At 42.5% G+C, this 20,278-nt stretch overlaps 1 protein-coding gene across 2 annotated transcripts in view; it reads left to right on the forward strand.

Annotated features, from left to right (window-relative positions):
- Nucleotides 1-845: 845 nt before the first annotated feature.
- The window catches only part of LOC144521188 (PDZ domain-containing protein 4-like), a 19,720-nt gene continuing 287 nt past the window's right edge, over nucleotides 846-20,278 (forward strand). The window contains exons 1-8 of one of the 2 annotated variants that reach the window (XM_078255586.1): nucleotides 846-3,593; nucleotides 11,638-11,691; nucleotides 13,002-13,312; nucleotides 13,474-13,561; nucleotides 13,653-13,751; nucleotides 13,838-13,900; nucleotides 14,254-14,355; nucleotides 16,775-20,278. The exon at nucleotides 16,775-20,278 is cut by the window's right edge and continues 287 nt beyond it. In XM_078255586.1, coding sequence (XP_078111712.1) covers nucleotides 3,534-3,593; nucleotides 11,638-11,691; nucleotides 13,002-13,312; nucleotides 13,474-13,561; nucleotides 13,653-13,751; nucleotides 13,838-13,900; nucleotides 14,254-14,355; nucleotides 16,775-18,811 — 2,814 coding nt within the window. In that variant the 5' untranslated portion in view covers nucleotides 846-3,533 and the 3' untranslated portion in view covers nucleotides 18,812-20,278. The remainder of the gene's footprint in view (nucleotides 3,594-11,637; nucleotides 11,692-13,001; nucleotides 13,313-13,473; nucleotides 13,562-13,652; nucleotides 13,752-13,837; nucleotides 13,901-14,253; nucleotides 14,356-16,774) is intronic. The other variant, XM_078255588.1, reaches the window with a different exon arrangement.

Below are 20,278 nucleotides of genomic sequence, written 5' to 3' on the forward strand. Positions count from 1 at the left end.
TTTCACTGGGAGAACAGTAGAGAGGAATTGTACTCATAATACAATATCTCCCAGGCTGGGCAGATATTCCCCAACCCCCTCCCCCCCCCTCCTTTTCCTCAGCAGGTCATTCTGATTACTGCAGAAAACCGTTGTTCCAACCCATCTCAGCTTCTTTGCTGATCTCCCACACAGTCATTTGCATTTTCTTCTCTTGGCACTCTTCCATATCTTTCAATTTATACAGTCACACCTGTTATTCACTTGTTTTTCCCCCCAGTGTTTCTTTTCCCTCCTTCTTTGTGGCAGCGCAGAACCTCATCTAAATGCACAGCCAGTCACTAGCTCTCTACCTGCTTTGGGCATTTTTTACTGGTTTGAAAAAGTGCAATCATTGTTTTCTTTCTAATACCGTCTCAAAACAACTCAAGGTGACACAGAATTGCTTACATGCCATGAGATGAATGAACCTATTCCCTGCTTGTCAGCGTGCCTTGATAGTACAGGGCATGCATACCTTGATATTTCATTCACTTTTATGTAGCTTTTGGTGGTTATCTTGTGCTGTCCTGCTCAAACAGTATGCGTAGGCTTTCCAGGGCTTGCTCTCTTGCCTGCAGACAAGCAGAGAGAGACAGGGGAGAGAAGGGAGTAAGGAGGAGGGAGAGGGTAGCAAATGAGGTGTGGGTAAAAATTATGGGGGACTAGAAAAGAGAGCAGTGGCCCAGCCCTGGTAGGGATGGAGAGACAGAGAGAGAGAGAGAGAGAGAGAGAGAGAAAGAGAGAGAAAGAGAGAGAGAGAGAGAGAGAAATTATACAGTGTAAAATCCATGCGAATTCAGCTTTAGTTGTAGTGCAGCATCCAGATCAGCAGGCTCCTTCACCGCTGGGGAACAACCGCCTTTTGTGTTCCCCCCGCTGCAGTGGGGGAGTGCATTTACCGTCGCGCCCAAGGGGAGAAGCCTAGAAGTATCCTCCAATCAGCCGTTAGTGATTTCTCTCATCTTGTGGGGCTGCTGATGGTGATTTATCACTGACCTGAGACAAGCGCTGCACTCACCCAACTCACTACACCCCAACCACCTGGAATACTCCACCATGGTTTTTTATTTCTTTTCTTAAACACAAATACCCTCCTGTGGATATTTCAAATAGAATGACCAGAGGACAAAAGGAGGATTAAAATGGACTTACTGACTGGCATTCTTGAATTTCCTTTTTCTTCCTGCTGCAGACTGAAGATGGAGTAACTTTTATGTGTGCATATGTGCCACATGAGAACATCCTTTCATACTGAATGCTTTGATAGAAGAATATAGGCATTTATTTCTGAATTATTTGTCATATTTCATATCAGATTTTATTCTGAAAGCATAGCAGGCAGGGGATGATTGTAGACACTCCACTGCAATAATCATGTAGGACTGATACTCAGGTACATAGAGGTATATAGGGATGGGCAAGAGATGGCGATGGAGAGAGGGGGTGACAGTTGGAGCACACCTGCCTGCTGAACATGTCTGACACCTCGCTGAAGCTCGATTAGCGCCTGCTCTCCAGACTATCAGGTTGTCTTTTCCCAAGTTATCGTGCTTTTCACTGAGTGGAGATTGCTTCTCTGTGTGCTTGTGTGTATGAGTATATAACCGTGAGTGTGGTTTGTGCTAGGAGCCAGAGTTTGGGATTACATTGCCTCTGGAAAGGATACAGGTGTAGTGGAGCCTTGAATGAGGATTAGCAGCTCTAACACCTTGTCGCTGGCAGCACACAGGGCGATGGACCTTTCAGACAAGACTCTTAAGTCTCACTGGAGGGTTAAAGATAAAGGTTTAACCAACGTGATGAGACTCAGAGGGCAAGGACGGGGACTGGAAAACAGTTGAGAAAGTTATATTGAGATTTTGTTACATTTCTAATTCAGGCACCTTGACTGAGGCTAATCTTAAAGCGAGTGGGAGTTCCATATTAATAGACTGAGGACAATTATAGCAACTGGTCAAGGACAATTAAACTAGTTAGGAATGAGAGAATGTGTTTGTATATCCATAGACTGGTAAAACAAAAAACCTGCCTAAATGAATAAAATCATTGGATATGTAAAAGACAAACATCTATGGTACTTGTGATAAACAATCTTGATTTCCCCAATAACCCAGCAATCCAATTGATCCATGAGTTGGTTTGATATTGATTTCTCTACACAGTCAGGATAGAGTCTTGTCTGATCTCTGCTTGAGAGGTCACTAATTTAATTATAATCCGTCATTCACACTCTCAACCTAGAGTAGTCGGTGCTGAGTATGCTGTAGTACAGAATCAATGGTTTAATATTTGCTATCATATCTGACAACAGACCAGAGAACCTGCTGCAGTCTACTTTAACAATCTCACAGTTTCGGCATGCGTTGTTTACGTGTCTTGTGTTATTTGGAGAGGCAGTATGATAAATGCTCTGTGTTCTGCTGACAGTTAACAGAAAATTTGGCAGCTTGTGTGCTTGTAGTTGAAAAAAAGTGTGTGTTGTTGCCTATCTTGATGTGTGTGCAGGTGTGCATGTTTTTTGGGCTTGTATCCCTGGCGTACAGCTTATCTTAGCTGCACAGCAGAGGCTCAAAGATCCTGGCTAATGGTGTAATACGCATCACTCAACTTGCTTCACTTAAAAGTTAAATTAGGAAATACCTAACAATGCATTGATCCTGAAGTGGAGGACGAGAGCAGGGCAATCCTGACAGGGCTTTCAGGAGGAGCAGTTTTCTCAGCAGCCACACTCAGCAATCCGGGAAAGCAGAGGCAGAGCAGGTGGGAAACCTGCTGTGGGAGTTACGAGAAGAAAAAAAAAACAGGACTGAGGCAAGTTCTTTGATAGCTGTATTGTTTGTATATACATGCTCAAAGAGCACTGCTGAAAGTGTGCTGTTTGGAGGGAAAAAACAGAGGAACAGAGTGGGGGAGTTTAGTGAGAGTTCTGCTGGAACCTGCTCTATACTGCAGATTTCAACACTGAAGAACAACCCAGGCAGGGTATTGCATGTATACTGCATGATCACCTTTGACAAGTCACTGGATCAGCATTGATTTGTCTGAAACAACTGCTTAATCTATTAAATGACACAAGCACAAAACCAGCAGGACTCTTAAAAACATCGTTTCTCCACATCCAAGATTACAAGTGAAACTGGATGATCCACAACAAGCACATGAACTTAAACAAGCAACATTTTTGCCTGCGATGGAAACAGAAACAAACACATGGTCTTGCAGCTCTGAAACTATCTCCACATTTGAATTTCCTCTGGATTATAACACTTGAATTGTGAACAAGAAGAGGAGAACAGTGACACAGCCAAACAAACTGTCTATCTGTCCTCAGCAGGGATGTGTGGTGTGTTACTCTGAGGAGGAGTAGTGTAGTATACCACAAGCCTGCGAATGAGGGTGGGGCTCTCCTACTGCCACAGACAAAGACTTTGATAAAGAGAGTCCTGGTGTGAGAACTGGTCAAGTGGGGCAATTTTGGACCTGCACAGTCAGGCACCGTGTCAAAAGTCACAATGGGGTGTAACATGTGCGTGGTTCAAAAGCCTGAGGAACAATACAAGGTCATGTTCCAGGTGAGGCCCTTTCTTCTTTCTCTCTTTCTGCCTTGTTTTCATTTCATTTTTTTTCTTTTTTTTTTTTCTTCAGACAAAAGCATCCCTCTGTGTGTCCTTAAAGTTTTCATTGTTATTCTGTCTTAAGTTGGCCCTTTCTTTTTGCGAAGCTGCTTGATGAGTGACAATCAAAACAGCACTGTTGAAAACGTCATTGGTCTTCCATCTGCAGTGAAAATAAACAGAAGCTCATCATGTTGACAGACTCGTTTAACCCAGATAATTAAAATATTAAATTCCTAATAACCAGTTTTGAATCGGAAATAAATTTAGCATATATCAACCAGTTATTTTATTGATGGAAATGTCAAGGACAGCAACATCAGGTAATAAATGAATGATTCAAAATATAAGTAACATAATATAAATTAAATAAAACATGATAATTACATTTCATTTCATTCAGCATTAAAATCAATCAGGTGAATTCATGTAATATAAGCTCCAGATCATGTAACACATCTTTCCCTTTTTTGCTGGACTTTTATGCCTTCTGTGTAGATTTTACATACCTAAATTCACCTAGAAAAAAGCCGTATAAATCTCTAAAGCAAGGCTATTTATTTATTTATTTATTAGTCATTATGTGACCATAATACCTATAAATATGAGAATGATACTTGACTGTGATTACAATGATTACGATCAGAGAAAGTAAAGCTAAATTGCGTAAGATAGAGAGACGCTGGTGTGGGGTGAAGTAGAGTGGTGCAGAGCCACGGAGGCAGCAGGATGGATGGGTTGTTAAAGCCGGGCTAAAGTGTTATGGGAGCAAGGAGGTTGCCACGGTTACAGCCTCAGCACCACCTGCCAACTGGGACCATGGACTATATGTGAGTAAGCTCATCTGGCTGTGCAGTGCCTAAGGAAGCTTCTGTTCGGTGACGTTGATACATGCGGTGACCAAAATAAGTCCCATGCTTACTAAGCATGAAAACGCTCAGCACTCATGGGTATGCAGCGCAACACTTTTAGTATCTGTGGCACCAGGAGCATCAGCGGGGTCTCTTTAGCATGTTAGGGTCTGGGCCAGTTAACTGGGCTGCAGCTGGTGTCAGAGGCGATGCCAAGAAAAAGAGGAAAACATGGAGGGAGTCCAAATAGAGGCACGATAATAAGTCAAAAAAGGGAAATAGGCAAATTAAATTGTGAGGGAAAGTCACATTGTTTGGTTTTCTTTCAGTCTTTTATTTCTGGTGTTTGCCCTTAGAGTAATTGATTGAAGCTCTTCATGAAGCAGGGGTGAATAGAAAAGGCTTGAGTGACTTCACAAAGCCCTTGGGGTAAAGTACTAGAAGATGAGGAGAGAGGTGGTGTACAATCTGGGATGTGATCATAAAATCAGAGCATTCCATAGTAAGTGACCATATCTAACCGGGGTCAGCAGTAATGACACTGACCGCATGCAGGTCAACATCTTTGAAAGTAGTAATCTTATAATTCCACTGATCTGGCAATGTGGGGTCAATTGTAGCTGCAGGTTGTGTCCCTACAGAAGAAACCCTTCCACCTCTGTCTGACAGAGTATCTGCACGTGGTTTCCAGACGGGCGTGGCGATGAGAGGAGCGAACAGAGATGGCAGGAGATATGTTGAATGATTTGGAGCGTGCAGAGCAGTTGTCATGCAAATGTTTTGTGTGGATGGTGCTTGTGTAAGTAGAGCAGATATTGTGAGGTGTTGGGAGCAGCAGGTCTACATATATTGTGGTCTGGTGAGCCTAGGTTAGGTAACCCAAACCCTGGGAGCAGAGGAACAAACGCAGATGGAGTACTGAACCAGAGCCACAGCCTTTGGCTTTCAGAGGCTGACTAGTACATTGCAATGAGAATATATGTAATGAAACACAGATGTCTGCTAACTGCAAAGCAAATCAAGCAATCCAAAATACTAAAAGGCAGTCAAACAGACTGCATGCTGTTTTTTTTCTCCATTTCATTCAATCTCATTTATTACATGTAATGATTAAAAACAGCAATTATTGCTGTGCAGATGGCTGATTAATCCAAAGATCTTGCCAAGCAAAAGATGGTAGGTATACTGTGTCCAATCATAAAAGAAAAAACATAATAGAGGAAACGTAATTACATTTCCCCCCACACTTCATAGCGTTTCCCTTCAGAGCTTTTCAGCTTTGAGCTGTTTTCCTTAACTAACATGTATAATTACACCTTCAAATTAGATGCAGTTACTGAGTAACTGTCTTAAGACAATCAATACAGCATTAAACAGCTTACAGGCAGGAAAACTAGGCTGTGAAATTTGACTTTATCAAAACACTTGCTTCTCTTGCCAAAGGAATAAAACCCATGCATTATACATTGGGACTCTGTTACACATATGCTGCGCAGTGGTGGTTGGTACACACCCTATGGCATGTTTCTGATCAATTCAGCCTCCTATAGCCCCAAGTGAAAAGGTATATTGTTGTTGAGTTGATGAGTTACGGACTAAATTGTAGTTGTACAGTACATGCACATAAACCATCTCTGTCACTCTCACACACACACTTACTTCAGCCGCTCCCTTCCTTTTCTCTCCTCCATCACTGTAAAGCGGGAGGCTGTTTCCATGGCAACCAGCATCATTAAACAAACAATATGCCCAAATGTGCTTTTATTCACAATGACACAGAGAAACCGACAGCCACAAGAGGCAAACGGATGAGAATCAATACATACCCAATGACCAGCTGACAGAAGCTGGAGCTGAATAAGTGCATGGCTGCGTGTGTGAATGACATTGATACTTACACATGGACATGCATACTGGAGGTGGACAAAATAAAAGGCACACCTGACAATATAATGTAATGAGAGCACCATAAGCTAGTGTACCGTTAGATAAAATTGTTAGATTGCATTATACTGACATGTCTATCATATTGTCTTGTCCACCCTCCATTTGACATTAATACGGTAACTGCACTTTTCACTTTTGACAAATATTGTTTTCCCCCCGAATTCTGTCAGTAACTTTACTTTAACACCCCATATTTAGCATCTATAAGCAGTCAATAAACTAAAAAATATAAAATATTATAAATCATTTATAACACAATGTAGTTAATAGCAGATAAGGACATGTTGACATGTTTGTTAATGTACAATATTTTCAACAATTATAACTTCACCTTTGAAGACATTTTATATGTAATAACGTGTTATATATTATATTGCCATTCATTATCCGTTCAGCCACCAGGGAGGCTGCAGGAGGAGTTAAAGTTGTTGACAAACGCATGAATAAACTCTTAACAATTAAATTGTATCTGATTAATTATAGTGTATTGTGAACCATTTATTAAATGTGTGTATATACTACTAACGGGGGGGTTAAGTAAAGGATTTCATGTATTTTTATTTATCAAAGCACAAGATGTGACATGACTGTCATCTGTGTAATTTAAAAATGATACAAATGGTGCTGCAAAAAAACTTAGTGCTCCTGAGAGACTGCTCATTACCTTTTGGCTCGTCAGCTTCTTTTTTATGTCAAGAGTGTCGGTTTTCTCAGGTGAAGGGCAGGCTAGTGTTTCATAATATATACTATGTGTCTGTGCACAACTGCATGTGTCTGTCGGGTTCCTGCTCTTTCCCTCGCAGACTTCTTGTCTGACATGGACACAAGACAGAAAGGATGGAGAGGAGGTTTCATTTAATAGGACAGGAGTGACAGAAAAAAAGAAAGGGTGGGGGCATTATTGTAAGGTCATATAGCCTGTGATATGTTTTACAGACCTACTTGCTACTTCATCCACCACCATCAATAAAAAATAAAACCTGCCCATAATTCATCTTTTGTTCTATCTGATGAATGTACTGATAAATTATGTATAGTCATATAGCTCACACTCCCGCTGAGGCTTGTTAGCTCCATCGCAATCATTTTAAAGAATGCTTTAAGTCAATATCTTCTCACTGGTATCAGTATATAATAGGCCTGCTTGTTCATTTAAATTAGCTCAGTGATATCAAACAACAGGGGTTATAGCCAGAGTAGGTCAACTCCGTCTGCAGATTAATTGATTTTGTGAGGAGATGACTGCTTCAGCCTTCAAAGCATGGGAGATGAGAAAAATCAATTACAGAACAAGTGGAATTCAATATATAAGGAGGGCGGGGCAGGTATCGGTCAGACAGGAGCTTTTGCATGAACTCCGTGGAAATGCACATCAATCCCTGTTTGGGGAAAACTCTGTGATGCTGTGAGGAAAAGGATTACCAAAGGTGCACACTTCAGATTAAGACGTGTGATTGTGTATTTCTCCCCACACACTGTGTTTAGGATAACGTGCATTCATGTGGAGTTAGTCGTCCCCCCCCCTTTTTTTTTTTTTCTTTTTTTTTTTTATTATCTCAGCCTGTTGTTCAGCACATGAGATTCATTTGCTCTTTAAAGGGCTTTCAGATAAAAACTAATTATGCATCAACCACTTAGTAATTTCCCATGAGCTTCCATTGTGTGTGTGTGTGTTTACATACAAACCCAGAGCCAGGCTCGCTCACTATTTACATTCACCCGGCAATTCCTGGAAAGCTTGTTTTCTACATTTCTCCGGCATCATTACCCTCACCTACCTTCCTCCTTGCTCCACCCTGCACTCCTTCAGTGTCTCGCTGCCTTTGCTCTCTCTTTCTACACTTTGAACTCTTTGCATTTCTTTCATCTCTCCCCACATCACCCCCATCCCCAGCCGCCGCTGATACCACCACCGCCCACCCCCTACTGTGAATTGTGCAGACTGTTATTTTTCCTGAATTTCAATTCTAGTTTTTAACACAAATATACAGAATAAGGATGGATTGTGGGGGTGCACCCGAGGCCTTATTATTTGCATTGCTTGTGTCGCTTATAAACAGCAGATGTATGTAACGATATACTCACCCAGAGATAATAAGAGAACAGAACATGAGTGTAATGGATTCTCCATCAAAGCAGGTCTAACACACAACAACCATTACCCTGCATGAAGTCATCTTCAAAGCAATCTCAGCACCTCTCATTGATAATGAATGAGAAGTCCCCCTCTCCATCTCAGCATTCATACCTATCACTCATGACCATGGAGCTGTTTCCTAATAGCTTCTTTCTGATCCTGGAGAGCTGGACCATGTGGTCACGAGCACAGAAACAATAGATACCTCCTGCTGTTTGGAAAGAGAGAAAAAGATCATGAGGTGAGAGCTGAAATAAAAATGCACTTTGCTGAAGAATGTTAAGGTGCGTTTTTCCCTCCAATCTAACACGCAAACCACACCATGTAAATTCCTTTATTATCGATAGGCCACGTAGGGAGGAAACATCTTATTTGTTTTCAAGCGAAGAGGATCATTAGAAGAGACAGAAAAGATTTATGAGGGAACATTAGTGTGAGGAAGGACAAACGCACACCAGGAGATGGACCGGCTGAAATAGATGGAAATAGAGGAGTGGGAGGAGGGCGAGTTGTCATCTCCAGGGAAGGGACAGAGAAGACAGAACTGCTGAGGCAGCACGACGTAAGAAAACCAGAGTGTGGAGAAAACAGGAGGGAAAAGAAGCAGGAGTGGATATGGGTAGGGTATGGAGGAAGAGAAGGGGAAATGAATGTGAGCATGAAAACATAATGGCCAAGCAGGAAAGATCGACTAGATGGGTGGTGGTGCTGTTGTTGGGAGAGAACCAAAGGGAGCAGGGGCTGAGTGTGGCAAGAACATTTTTGTGCTTGGCTGCACAGGCGAACATTGATTTGACATGCAATTACTGGGAGGGAGGGAGAGAGAGAGAGAGAGATGTAGAGAGCGCAGACAGCCAAGGTCAGTGACTGAGTGCAGCATGACACTCTACAAAGGCTGTCTGGCTCAGTAACTGGCTGCCTACATCATCATGTTGCCGTCTGCCTCGTGTAATGAAATCAGGAGAATGGAATTTGTCTTTATGGAGTTTATTTGAAAATGTGTTAATTTAAATGATCCTATTCAAGATTAAACCACAGTCTACAGCCATGCTAGTGGCTCTGTGAGGATTCACTTTAACACAGCAGCGCTTTAAACTTAAGGTATACCATGTTCACTATGAAAGTAGTTTAGTGTAATTCCTGTGCTACAGCAGCTCAAAAGAAAAATGTACACACTTTAGGATAACACATATATTCATGAATTAGACATTGGAGAAAAAAAAACAACTATATACATAAACTATAGGAAATGGAAAAATAGAATTAGATATAATAGCAATAAAACAACCATATTTACACAATAAACAACCTTATATAAACAGACCGTATATAAACACAGATATACAGATGAGTAAGGTGCGAATGAATAGAGATGACATATTGCACAGATGGAGTGGACAGAGTAATAAATAGATAAATGTGCATGTGTTCAAGGAAGTCCTGGTCAAGATAAAAACAAGTGATTGTACAGAGACAAAAACAAACAAACACAACAGACAGTATTACAATAGCCTATATATAAAATAGTCATTAGCATGGCCACATGGAATCTGTGGACACAGAATTTCCCACAGATTTTCAGCAGATATAAAAAATAAAAATCTGCAGATTCCATTTGGGCCTGGTCATTAGTTTTGGTCATAAACCAAATAATTGAACAATTTACAACTTTGACCTGCTGGTGGCACTAGAAGGGTGGCCCCGGGGTTATTACACCACATGAATGCCTGCAAAAGAGTTGGTGGCAGTATATCTAATTTAGTTGATGTTGAGATATTTCACTGGATAAGTGCACATTTTGACCTGCTGGTGGCGCTAGAGGAAAAGCCAGGGGATCACCAAAGTCGTTAGGATTCATCCTCTGGGGACCATGACTGTATGCACCAAATTTCATGGCGTTTCATCTGGTGGATTTTTAAAATAAATATTTCAGTCTGGATCAAAGCGATTGACCGTCAGATAAACAGACTTTGATATGGAGTCACACCGCTAGCAGCTAAACACCGTTATAAATACTGAATCAGGTATGAATGCTGAATGAATCTTCCTTCTCAAGGTTTGTGGGATGTTCTGCTTGATTTGGCCAGGAATGTTTTGGTTCAGTAACCCCTGAAGTCAAATCCCTGTTTTGATTCATTCTCCACATTTATTTTCAATAATCTTTCATTATTAATGGCCCTCTCAACTGGTCATGTTGGCCCTTATATTGTTGGGTAGTTTAATCTATAATAAAACATCGTATTTAATAAACTACATGTGTTTTGTGTGCAAAAAGTTTCATTTGTAACGTAACTAAATCTGTCAGATGAATGTAGCGGAGTAAAAAGAACAATATTTCTCTCCGAAATGTAGCGGAGAAGAAGTAGAAAGTGGCATGAAAAGAAAAGACTCAAGTAAAGTACAAGTTACTCAAATTTGTACTTAAGTACAGTACTTGAGTAAATGTACTTAGTTACATTCCACCACTGGTCAGGACACATATTGTGATGCTACTATTATATACTATATGACGACTATTTAAATGTCCAAAAAGAGGGAGAGAGCTCTGGAACGAGTTTTATTTCTCCAAATCAAAATGTTTTAAAGCGTGACATTCCAGCAGAAATTACATTATAATCATTTCTTAGTGAAGCTCCCCTTGCTCAAAAAAAGAGAGGGAAATTGATTTAGTTTCTCCAGAATATGATTACGTTTTGTTTGTGTATATATATATATATATATATACATATATATATATATATATATATATATATATATATATATATATATATATATATATATATATCACACACACACACACACACACAGTGAGAAACCACTTCTGATTCACACAAAAGAAAGATAACAGTGTTTTGTTTTGTAAGAGTGTTCAGGAGGACCAGAGCGGACAAAACTGATGTACTAAAGAAACTCATTTTTTATCTCAGTGACAGTTAACTTGAATATATTTTTTCCACCTCTGGTTCTCTCCTTTATCTCAAGAAGAGCTCGCCATTTCCTAACCGTTCACCGTTGCAATTACTTTCTAACTCCACCATTTTCCTGCTTTCTTTCCCTCTCTCCACAGAAGGGTCACATAAACAACATGTTGTGCTCTTTTGACGCTGACGGTCGATTAAAGGTCTCTGTATAAAGCTTCCTGCTTTGCTGCTTTTGTGTGATGTGGCATCAAAACCTTTTAGATACAAACCTGTCTTTTTGTGTGTGTCTCTGTGTGCCTGAAGGAACACTATCAAAACAGTTGAAATACACTTATGTGTCTGCTGTAGTGTATCTTTCTAGTTCTTTCTTTAGGTAGGTGTGTGTGTGTGTGTGTGTGTGTGTGTGTGTGTGTGTGTGTGTGTGTGTAGCTGTAGTTCCCCCTCCTGTTCTCTGTGTTTTTGTGAGGCAGCGTTATTATTATGTCTGTGAACTAACCTTGCCTGGTGGATAAAACAGCTGATGTGGGTCTGTCCATCCTCATGTCTCCCTCCCCTTGCAGTGGTGGAAGAAGTATGCTTTACTCGATTAAAAGTAGTAATACCACAGTGTTAGAAAGGCCCTGCACACCAATAGTCCATCCACACAGGTGTTTTCACTCGCCTCATTAGGACTGCACAACACACACCTGACCAGAGGTTTAATCAGCTAAGGTGATTGAAAACACCTGTGTGGATGTGCAGCCAGAGACTTTAATTTGCAAAGTAACTTAAAGGCCCTGAACACCCATACAGGTGTTTTCATTTAAGCTGGCTGATTGGACCTCTTCCCAGGACTGTGTGGGTGTGTTTAGGCTGATTGACTGACATCTTCCCGAGTCTCCTGTTAGCTTTTTTGCACCTGTGAGGGCAGGACAAATGACACCTTTATCATTCTTATTGGTGAAAAAAGACGTGACTTAATATATTCCCATCTGATCTCTGGCCCACCTTCAGCCTGAGCAGAGGTCTAATCAGGCAGAATAAAATCACCTGTGTGGGTGTATAGAGGCTTTAAGCTGTCAGATAAATGTAAAAAGTCGTAAAAAGAATAAATAAAAGAAAGTACTATGTTTCACTCTGAAATATAGTGAAGTATAAAGTATTGCACAAAATGGAATTACTCAAATACAGTATAAGTACCTCAAAATTGTACTTAAGTACAGTACGTACAGTGTAGATGTACTTAGTTACTTTCCATCACTGCCTTGCTGTTATTCATGTCGGCATCTATGTATTTTATCTTTTCACTATATACAACTCAGTTTGCCTATTTTCCAAATCTGTGTCTGTTTCTTGTGGTTCCTCTGTGTTCTACGTAGAAAAAAATAGATTTAGAAAATCACTCATTTTACACCTGGTTTCTTTATCTTTATCCCTGCACCAATCCTTCTTCAATTCCATTTGCACCTCTTCTCTTTTTCTCTTCTCCTCCTGCTCCTCCACCATTTGATCTTGACTCTGTGTTTTACAGGTGAATGGAAAGGATCTGTCCTGCCTTTCCGGGGATCCCACCCTGGACATACGGGACCCCGTGCTGTCCAACATACTGAGGCGGGGGGCCCGCAGACGCGCAGGCCTAGCAGGAGCCCCTGGAGGGTTAGTGCCAGTGACCATGGGCATGGCCGACTGTGTAGACAGCTGCACCCAAACAGACATCAGCTTCCAGCATATGTTGACTCTGGGCAAGAGCAGCCAGCATCCCTGTGGAGCTCCACCCCCACCCGACCCTCCGCCGTCGCCTCCACTGCCGCCATTACTGGAGCCATATCTACTCAATGAACTGTGAGTGCGAGTAGTATAATAGGCCTCTGCTGCATGTCCAACTGTCAGACCAGAGCTCATCTGCCGTCTTGGTTCTAGTCCATGCCATTCTGTTCACACACGTGAAGTTTGAAGCTATCCCAGTTATTGAAATATGATGTGTTGAATATTATCATCCTCAGCTTTATAGAGCCTGTATACTACGACCCCACTGACTACTTTGATATTACTCATCATGAAGTGGACAGGCAGGATGAGCTGGAATATGAGGTGAGAGCCATTTAGCTACTCAAACTCTGGTACAGAAAGCTGCCCGCTCTTCTCTCTCTGATGTCCTCAAACTTTTCTCTAACTGCTTCAGGAGGTGGAGTTGTATAAGTCTCGTCAGCAGGATAAACTCGGGCTGACAGTGTGTTACAGAACCGATGAGGAGGAGGACCTGGGAATATATGTAGGAGAGGTTAGTGTTTGGAAATTAAATGTTCAATATATCTTTCCCATTTCTTTACACTCCTAAACAAATCCTTCTTCCCCCCCCCCCCCCAGGTGAACCCAAACAGTATCGCTGCAATAGACGGACGCATTCGCAAGGGAGACAGAATACTGCAGGTACAGGTTTCCTAAACGGTATACTGGGGTTTGTATTCCTTTATATGATGTTATCAATACTGCAGGGTTGCATGACACCAAAGTCTTAGTCTTAGATACTCCCTGGTCCACAGTAGAGCTGGAGTCCTGTTTAATCCAGTCTTATTCACATATTAAAGGAAATTGCTAATAGTGCAGCATTTTTTCTTAATTCTATCATAAGAGGTTGAATGTCATTGCTTCTGCTATTACGCTAAAGAGAGATTTCTTTCCTGACTTTCATTGAGTAATTTCATTGAATCTAGCCTTGGTGGAAAGGCTCTTTCATTTACTGGCATTAACTCAATTTTATTCTCCTCTTTTTTCTCTCTTAGATAAATGGAGTGGACATCCAGGACAGAGAGGAGGCAGTAGCTATTCTCACCAGAGAAGACAGCACTAATGTCTCTCTGCTCCTTGCACGACCTGAAATAGAGGTGAGGAAATTGGTTATGCAGTCTTGGGGGAGTGCGCTGCAAGGCTCAGTCTGAATACTGACCTAAAAAGAAAGGTAACACTTTACTTGAAGGTATCTATATAAGAGTGACATGACACTGTCATGAACACATGACACTGTCATGACACAGGAACCCTAACCCTAACATTAACCCTAATCCTAACCATAACTTGTTATGACAAAAACAGAAAGACACTTACTAAAAGAAGCGTTATGTCATAAACGTTTATGACTTGTTTATTATGTTTATGACACGTTCATGACAGCGTCATGTCACTCTTATGTAGATACCTTCAAGTAAAGTGTAACCAAAAGAAATAAGTTTACATGCCTGGGTATATGAAGGTAGTGCTCTATGTAAACATAAAACTATGAGATTCAGAAGAGAAAGAAAAGAAAAGGAGGACACAAGAAAGAGCTTTGTTCTATCCTGCAAGCTGTACGGAGGCAGAAAAGCGAAGAGGTGCAAAAACACGATGAGTACACAGATTGTGTGAAGAAAGAGGCAATGACAAATAGTGTTTGTACTCTCAGTGCTAATGTGGCCCCCGCTTTGCTTCCCTTCAAGGTTACTCTTCTAGCAGATATGAGGACATTGTAACACACACCGGATGCCCCTCAATAACACACCTCTGCCAAATGACTTGTAAAAACACAACTTGACACATTTCGACACAACCAAATGGATTTTCACTGCATACCACTGTAAAACAAATGAGCTGCAAGCTAGAGACAGTATCTGCGAGAATACGAAAATCTGTATGCTGGCTGCATTTGTACAGAAGGAGGTAAAGGGCAGATTTAAAAGGCACTCATTAAAATGGTCAATGTCAAAGACACAAACGCACACACGCACGCACACACACACACACACACACACACACACACACACACACACACACACACACACAAGCCTCTCCTCTGTTTAAATGTCCTTGTATTCAGAGAGATGAGCATAAGTATTACCTGTGAAAGGCTGAAAGATTTATATTGCGAAGGCATGGTCCCACATTAAGATTCAAGTGAGCGAGGGGTGCACGGAGAGGGAAATGCACAAGCAGAGGTAAAAGCTCAATCTGTTGTCTTGAGGGAGAAAGAGAGAGAAGTGAAGGGGCTGTCGAAGAATAAGAATGAAGATAATCAATACTTTGGTCTGTAGTCTGCATGCAACTCACATTCAAATCAAACCAATTAGCCAAGATCAACTGTGGTCTGAGGAGGTAATTGTTTACTTATACAAGCACAGGTATTTGCATTATATTTGATCGGCTTTTGAGACAGATGCCAATCAAAACAGCAAAGTAAACAGCTCAGAAACAACAGTTCTTATGAAATATTAAGTATTATTCATCTCTAAAGATCGACTCATTTTGGATGGACATTAAACATCTAATACTGACTACTTAACTATGAAAAATCTATTTCCTTCATAGCTCATGTTTAGATATAGTCTAGACATGAGCTATGAGTGTTTGTTTTTCTCTATAGACAAATGACTCAATGGAAACCGAATGCAACAGCAGAGTATTGAAATGATGTTAAAATCTCACACAGTACTGGCTCCATCTAGTTGACAGAAAGAAGCACTACTCAAATGTGCTGCACTCAACACTATTGCTCCACATCTACAGAATGTGTAAATCGGCAACAGTTTGCTTATAAGTTCACCATATCAACGTAAGGGTGATGATATGTCAATGTTGTGTTTAGCGCTTGTCCCCCCCTACCCCCCAGTGGGCAAACATGTCAATAAATGCAGGTTTATACACGTTTTTTTTTAAATGTCTTTAAAAGTTTAAAACATATTGTTATAATAAATATTAAAGATCCTATCCAGACATGTTTTAAAGGTCCCATGGGGGTGTGGCCTTGACCAACTGCCACTTTGCTCGTTTGAAAGCCATGATGTCTCTCTCTTTCTCATGGGCGGGCCAAATTCTCTGGGCGGGCAAAGCAGAGAAAGGGGAGGTAACCTTGCTCCTTATGACCTCATAAGGAGGAGATTCCAGATCGGCCCATCTGAGCTTTCATTTTCTCAAAGGTAGAGCAGGATACCCAGGGCTCGGTTTACACCGAGCCACTGGGGGACCATAGGCAGGCTGGAGGAACTCATATTAATGTTAAAAAACTTCATAAAGTTAAATTTTCATGCCAAGGGACTGTTAAGGTAAGCATTGACCAACTTTTCCCGCATTCATTTATTCTGCACAGTAAAACTCAAACATCCAAGTATCAACAAACAAAACACATTTTTGAGTAAATGGGGCCTTTAAAATGTCAGATGTACAGCAACATTCTAACACATACTTTTGTTCTGTCTCTACAACAACTTTACACCTCCACTACAATGCCATCAACTAAATTCAACAACCTGTGCCTGACACACCTTCACCTGTCAGAATGACAACCAGCTGGACCCAGACGAATTGGAGTTGGAGCCACTGGACAACGCTGTTCATCTGTCCAGCAGCCACAGAGTGTGGAACGGCACCTCCGTCCTGGGTGCTGGACCAGGCAGTGTTGCTGGCGGGGGTGTACTTGGCAGCAATGGTCGCTCCATGAACAGGGAGTCACCTGATTTGCTCCAGACGGTGCTGAGCAACAGCCAGGAGCTGGACAGCGGGGTGGGCCGTACAGATGAAAGCACACGCTATGAGGAGTCTTCAGAACATGACCTTCTGGGAGACGACCACACCAGTGCCTCCAATACCAACGCCACTAACACACCTGGCAGCATGCGCAAGTTTCTGTCCAGCCGAGGGGACACTCCACCCTTGCTGCACTCCCAGGACCTCCAGTTCAGCACGGACTCTCTCTTAGGGCTGGACTGTGTTTATGGAGGAGGGCTGGAACAGGTGGAGCGATTGGAGAGGGCCTACGCGGCGGATCCTGTGAGGATGATGATGATGCCTGGGCTGACTGAGGAGGAGTGTGAGAGGTATAAAGAGCTCCTGGAAATCAAGTGTTACTATGAGAAGAACAGTAATGCTCTGATGCTGCTGGAAGGTCAGGGGCCGGCAGAAGAGGAAGGCGGTGTCTCACTGGATGTGAACAGGAATGAGAGCTTGACGCAGCATGAGATGGCCCTTCTGGAAGAAGAACTGCGCCACTTGGAGTTCAAGTGTCGCAACATCCTGAGGGCACAGAAGATGCAGCAACTGAGGGAGCGTTGTCTGAAGGCTTGGCCTCTCGAGGAGAAGAATGGAGCAAGTGCAGGGGCTGGAGTAGGAGCTGGACGCTTAGACATTAGTGGCACTTTGGTCAGTGAGGATTCCTGTCATCATGCTTTGTCAGATATCAATGAGCTCCCAGAACGGGAGCGCTCAGATAAGGACAGCACGAGTGCCTACAATACTGGAGGGGAAAGTTGCAGGAGCACCCCTCTGGTCAATGAACAGTATCCTTCACCCTCTTCACAGAGCCTGGAGGGAGGAGAACCCCTTCTCCCAGCAGGTATGCAGCTACCAACCTCCACTAGACAGAGAGAGAGAGGGACCAGGGCCGAAAGAGGGGATAGGACACAAGCAAACCTCAACCAACCCTACTCTCCCCACAGTCACAGGAGACGAGCCGAAGCGAAGACATCCAGCCCCGGAGCTAAGGTTAGGTCCCTGTCCCGGGACAGAGGAACCAGGCGGGGCTCAGACGGAGAGGTGAGACGTAACCCCAAAGCCAATGGGACAGCTGAGAGGGCCGGGGGATACAGTGCAGACAACAGCCCTTACCTGTCCCGCCGTCAGACTGACACAAAGCCGCCTCAGCACTACCTGAGCTGCATGCAGCTGAGGTCTCCCTCCACCTCTGAGCGGCTTGGTGGACTCAGAGATGCTTCCAGAGAGGTCAGCATGGAGACTTGGGGCGACACCAGCCCAATGAGCTTGGGTAGCACATGTAAGGATGTTGCCCAAGCCCCAGGAGCTGTACCTATGTCCCCTCCATTGCTCCCTGCCTCCCCTCGTATGGAGTGGAAGGTGAAGATCCGCAGCGATGGCTCTCGCTACGTGGCCAAGCGGCCTGTGAGGGATCGCCTCCTAAAGGCACGTGCCATGAAGATCAGAGAGGAGCGCAGCGGCATGACAACGGATGATGATGCTGTGAGTGAAATGAAGATGGGCCGTTACTGGAGCAAAGAGGAGCGCAAGCAGCAGCTGCTGAAGGCCCGAGAGCAGCGGCGTCGCAGGGAGTTCATGATGCAGAGCCGCCTCGACTGTTTGAGAGAGCGGGAGCAGGGTGGCAGCAGTGGAGGACAGCAGGGGACCACGCAGCAGCAGGAACCCGCCTCCATCCTGGAGCTGTGCCACCGGAGGAGCATGAAGAAGCGGAGTCGCAGAATCCTGGACAACTGGATCACTATACAAGAGCTACTGGCCCATGGGACCAGGTCTGCTGATGGGAAGAAAGTATATAACCCCCTGCTGTCCGTCACCACAGTCTGAGATAAGATGGGAAGCAGAGAGTTGGGGAGAGATAAGGAAGTGTTTTGATAGGGCCTATAGGATAATCACAAGATGCTTTAGTACACCTTGGCACAAATATTTGTCAGCAGGAATGCAGCAACACTCTGAAACACAAAGTCCATGATGGTAATATACCTTAGGCACCAAGCTAAAATGTTAAGATTGGAGAAAAGCTCATGAGACTGCCATGGTTTGTGTAACAGTATCGCCCTGAACAGAAAGACAATGCATACATTTACAAAATTGTCGAATTGAAGCTACATTTCAGAAATGCATTCCATAATCACAAATGCAGATTTACAAGTCATACATTTATTTTAAATACACTGAATCCCCTCTTTCACTTCCTCTGGTTGAATGGACCTAAACCTGCCATTTCCATAATGCGTTACCCCTGACATATTTTACAGAAACCTGCACCAGCTTGTCCGATTTAAAAATCCGGACGTCACACAGTCAATGCACAAGATTAAAAAAACAACTGTGTGTAGTTGGACAAGTGGACAGACCTACAAACATGAAGATTAGCATTTTTTAAACAATACAGTTCAGAGGGAGTCCATTTAGAAATGCATCACCACTAGAGATCCGTCTTCTTACATAAAGGAGAGATAGCATGGCACCACCTGCTGTTTAGCCATTAGAGGACTGGTGCACAATAGTAATCTTTGCAGGCCTCTACATTTTTATAAAGGACAAAGAAGTGGGGCTAAGAACCATGCAGCTGTGAAAACATTGAGAAAAAGCCACTTCTGTGCCATAAAACTGTATATTGAGTGTCCACAACGGACTTTTGTTGAAGGAAATTAAAAAAAAATTGTGTGCCAGTTAACGTAGTGACGACATTTTTTCCTTGCATTCTTGTCGTGTTCATGTACAAATGCTGCTTTGTTTTGATACAGGAAATACAACATCGTCAGACCACAGACGCTTTTTTTGATAACGAGGAGCTGAGCGGTGCCTTCCTTTCAGGCAGACTTGACTGTATAGCACAATACAAAAAGGCTGAACTACTGTAGCTGAGAAATTAAACACTAAAGCACAGAGCCACTGACGGGCTTAATGTTTTATGAAGAAGGGCACGTTGTGCATTTTGTCGTATAAAAGCACAGAAACCATTTGATGTGGTTTCATTCAGAAAGGCATAATTTGCCATTTAAATGAATAAAATATCATCAAATAATCTTTTCTCCGTTTGCTATTTCAAAACTGCAAAATTCTTTTTCTGGACCAAGTTTTGGCCAGTATGCAATATCATTTATTTCAATGTTGACTGTGAACAAGGCTATTTCATTGCAAATGAATTCTTAGCTACAAAAGAATCCCTGTTAATTAGGACTGCAGCCAACAGTGGGGGTTTCTATTCATTTCCTGTCAGATGTCATTCCCAAACTTGATTCAGAGGTTTTTACTTGTTTATTATGTGCTCTCAGAACTAGCCTCTGG

This window comes from Sander vitreus, chromosome 7 (assembly GCF_031162955.1).
Source record: "Sander vitreus isolate 19-12246 chromosome 7, sanVit1, whole genome shotgun sequence".
Classification (NCBI taxonomy): domain Eukaryota; kingdom Metazoa; phylum Chordata; class Actinopteri; order Perciformes; family Percidae; genus Sander; species Sander vitreus.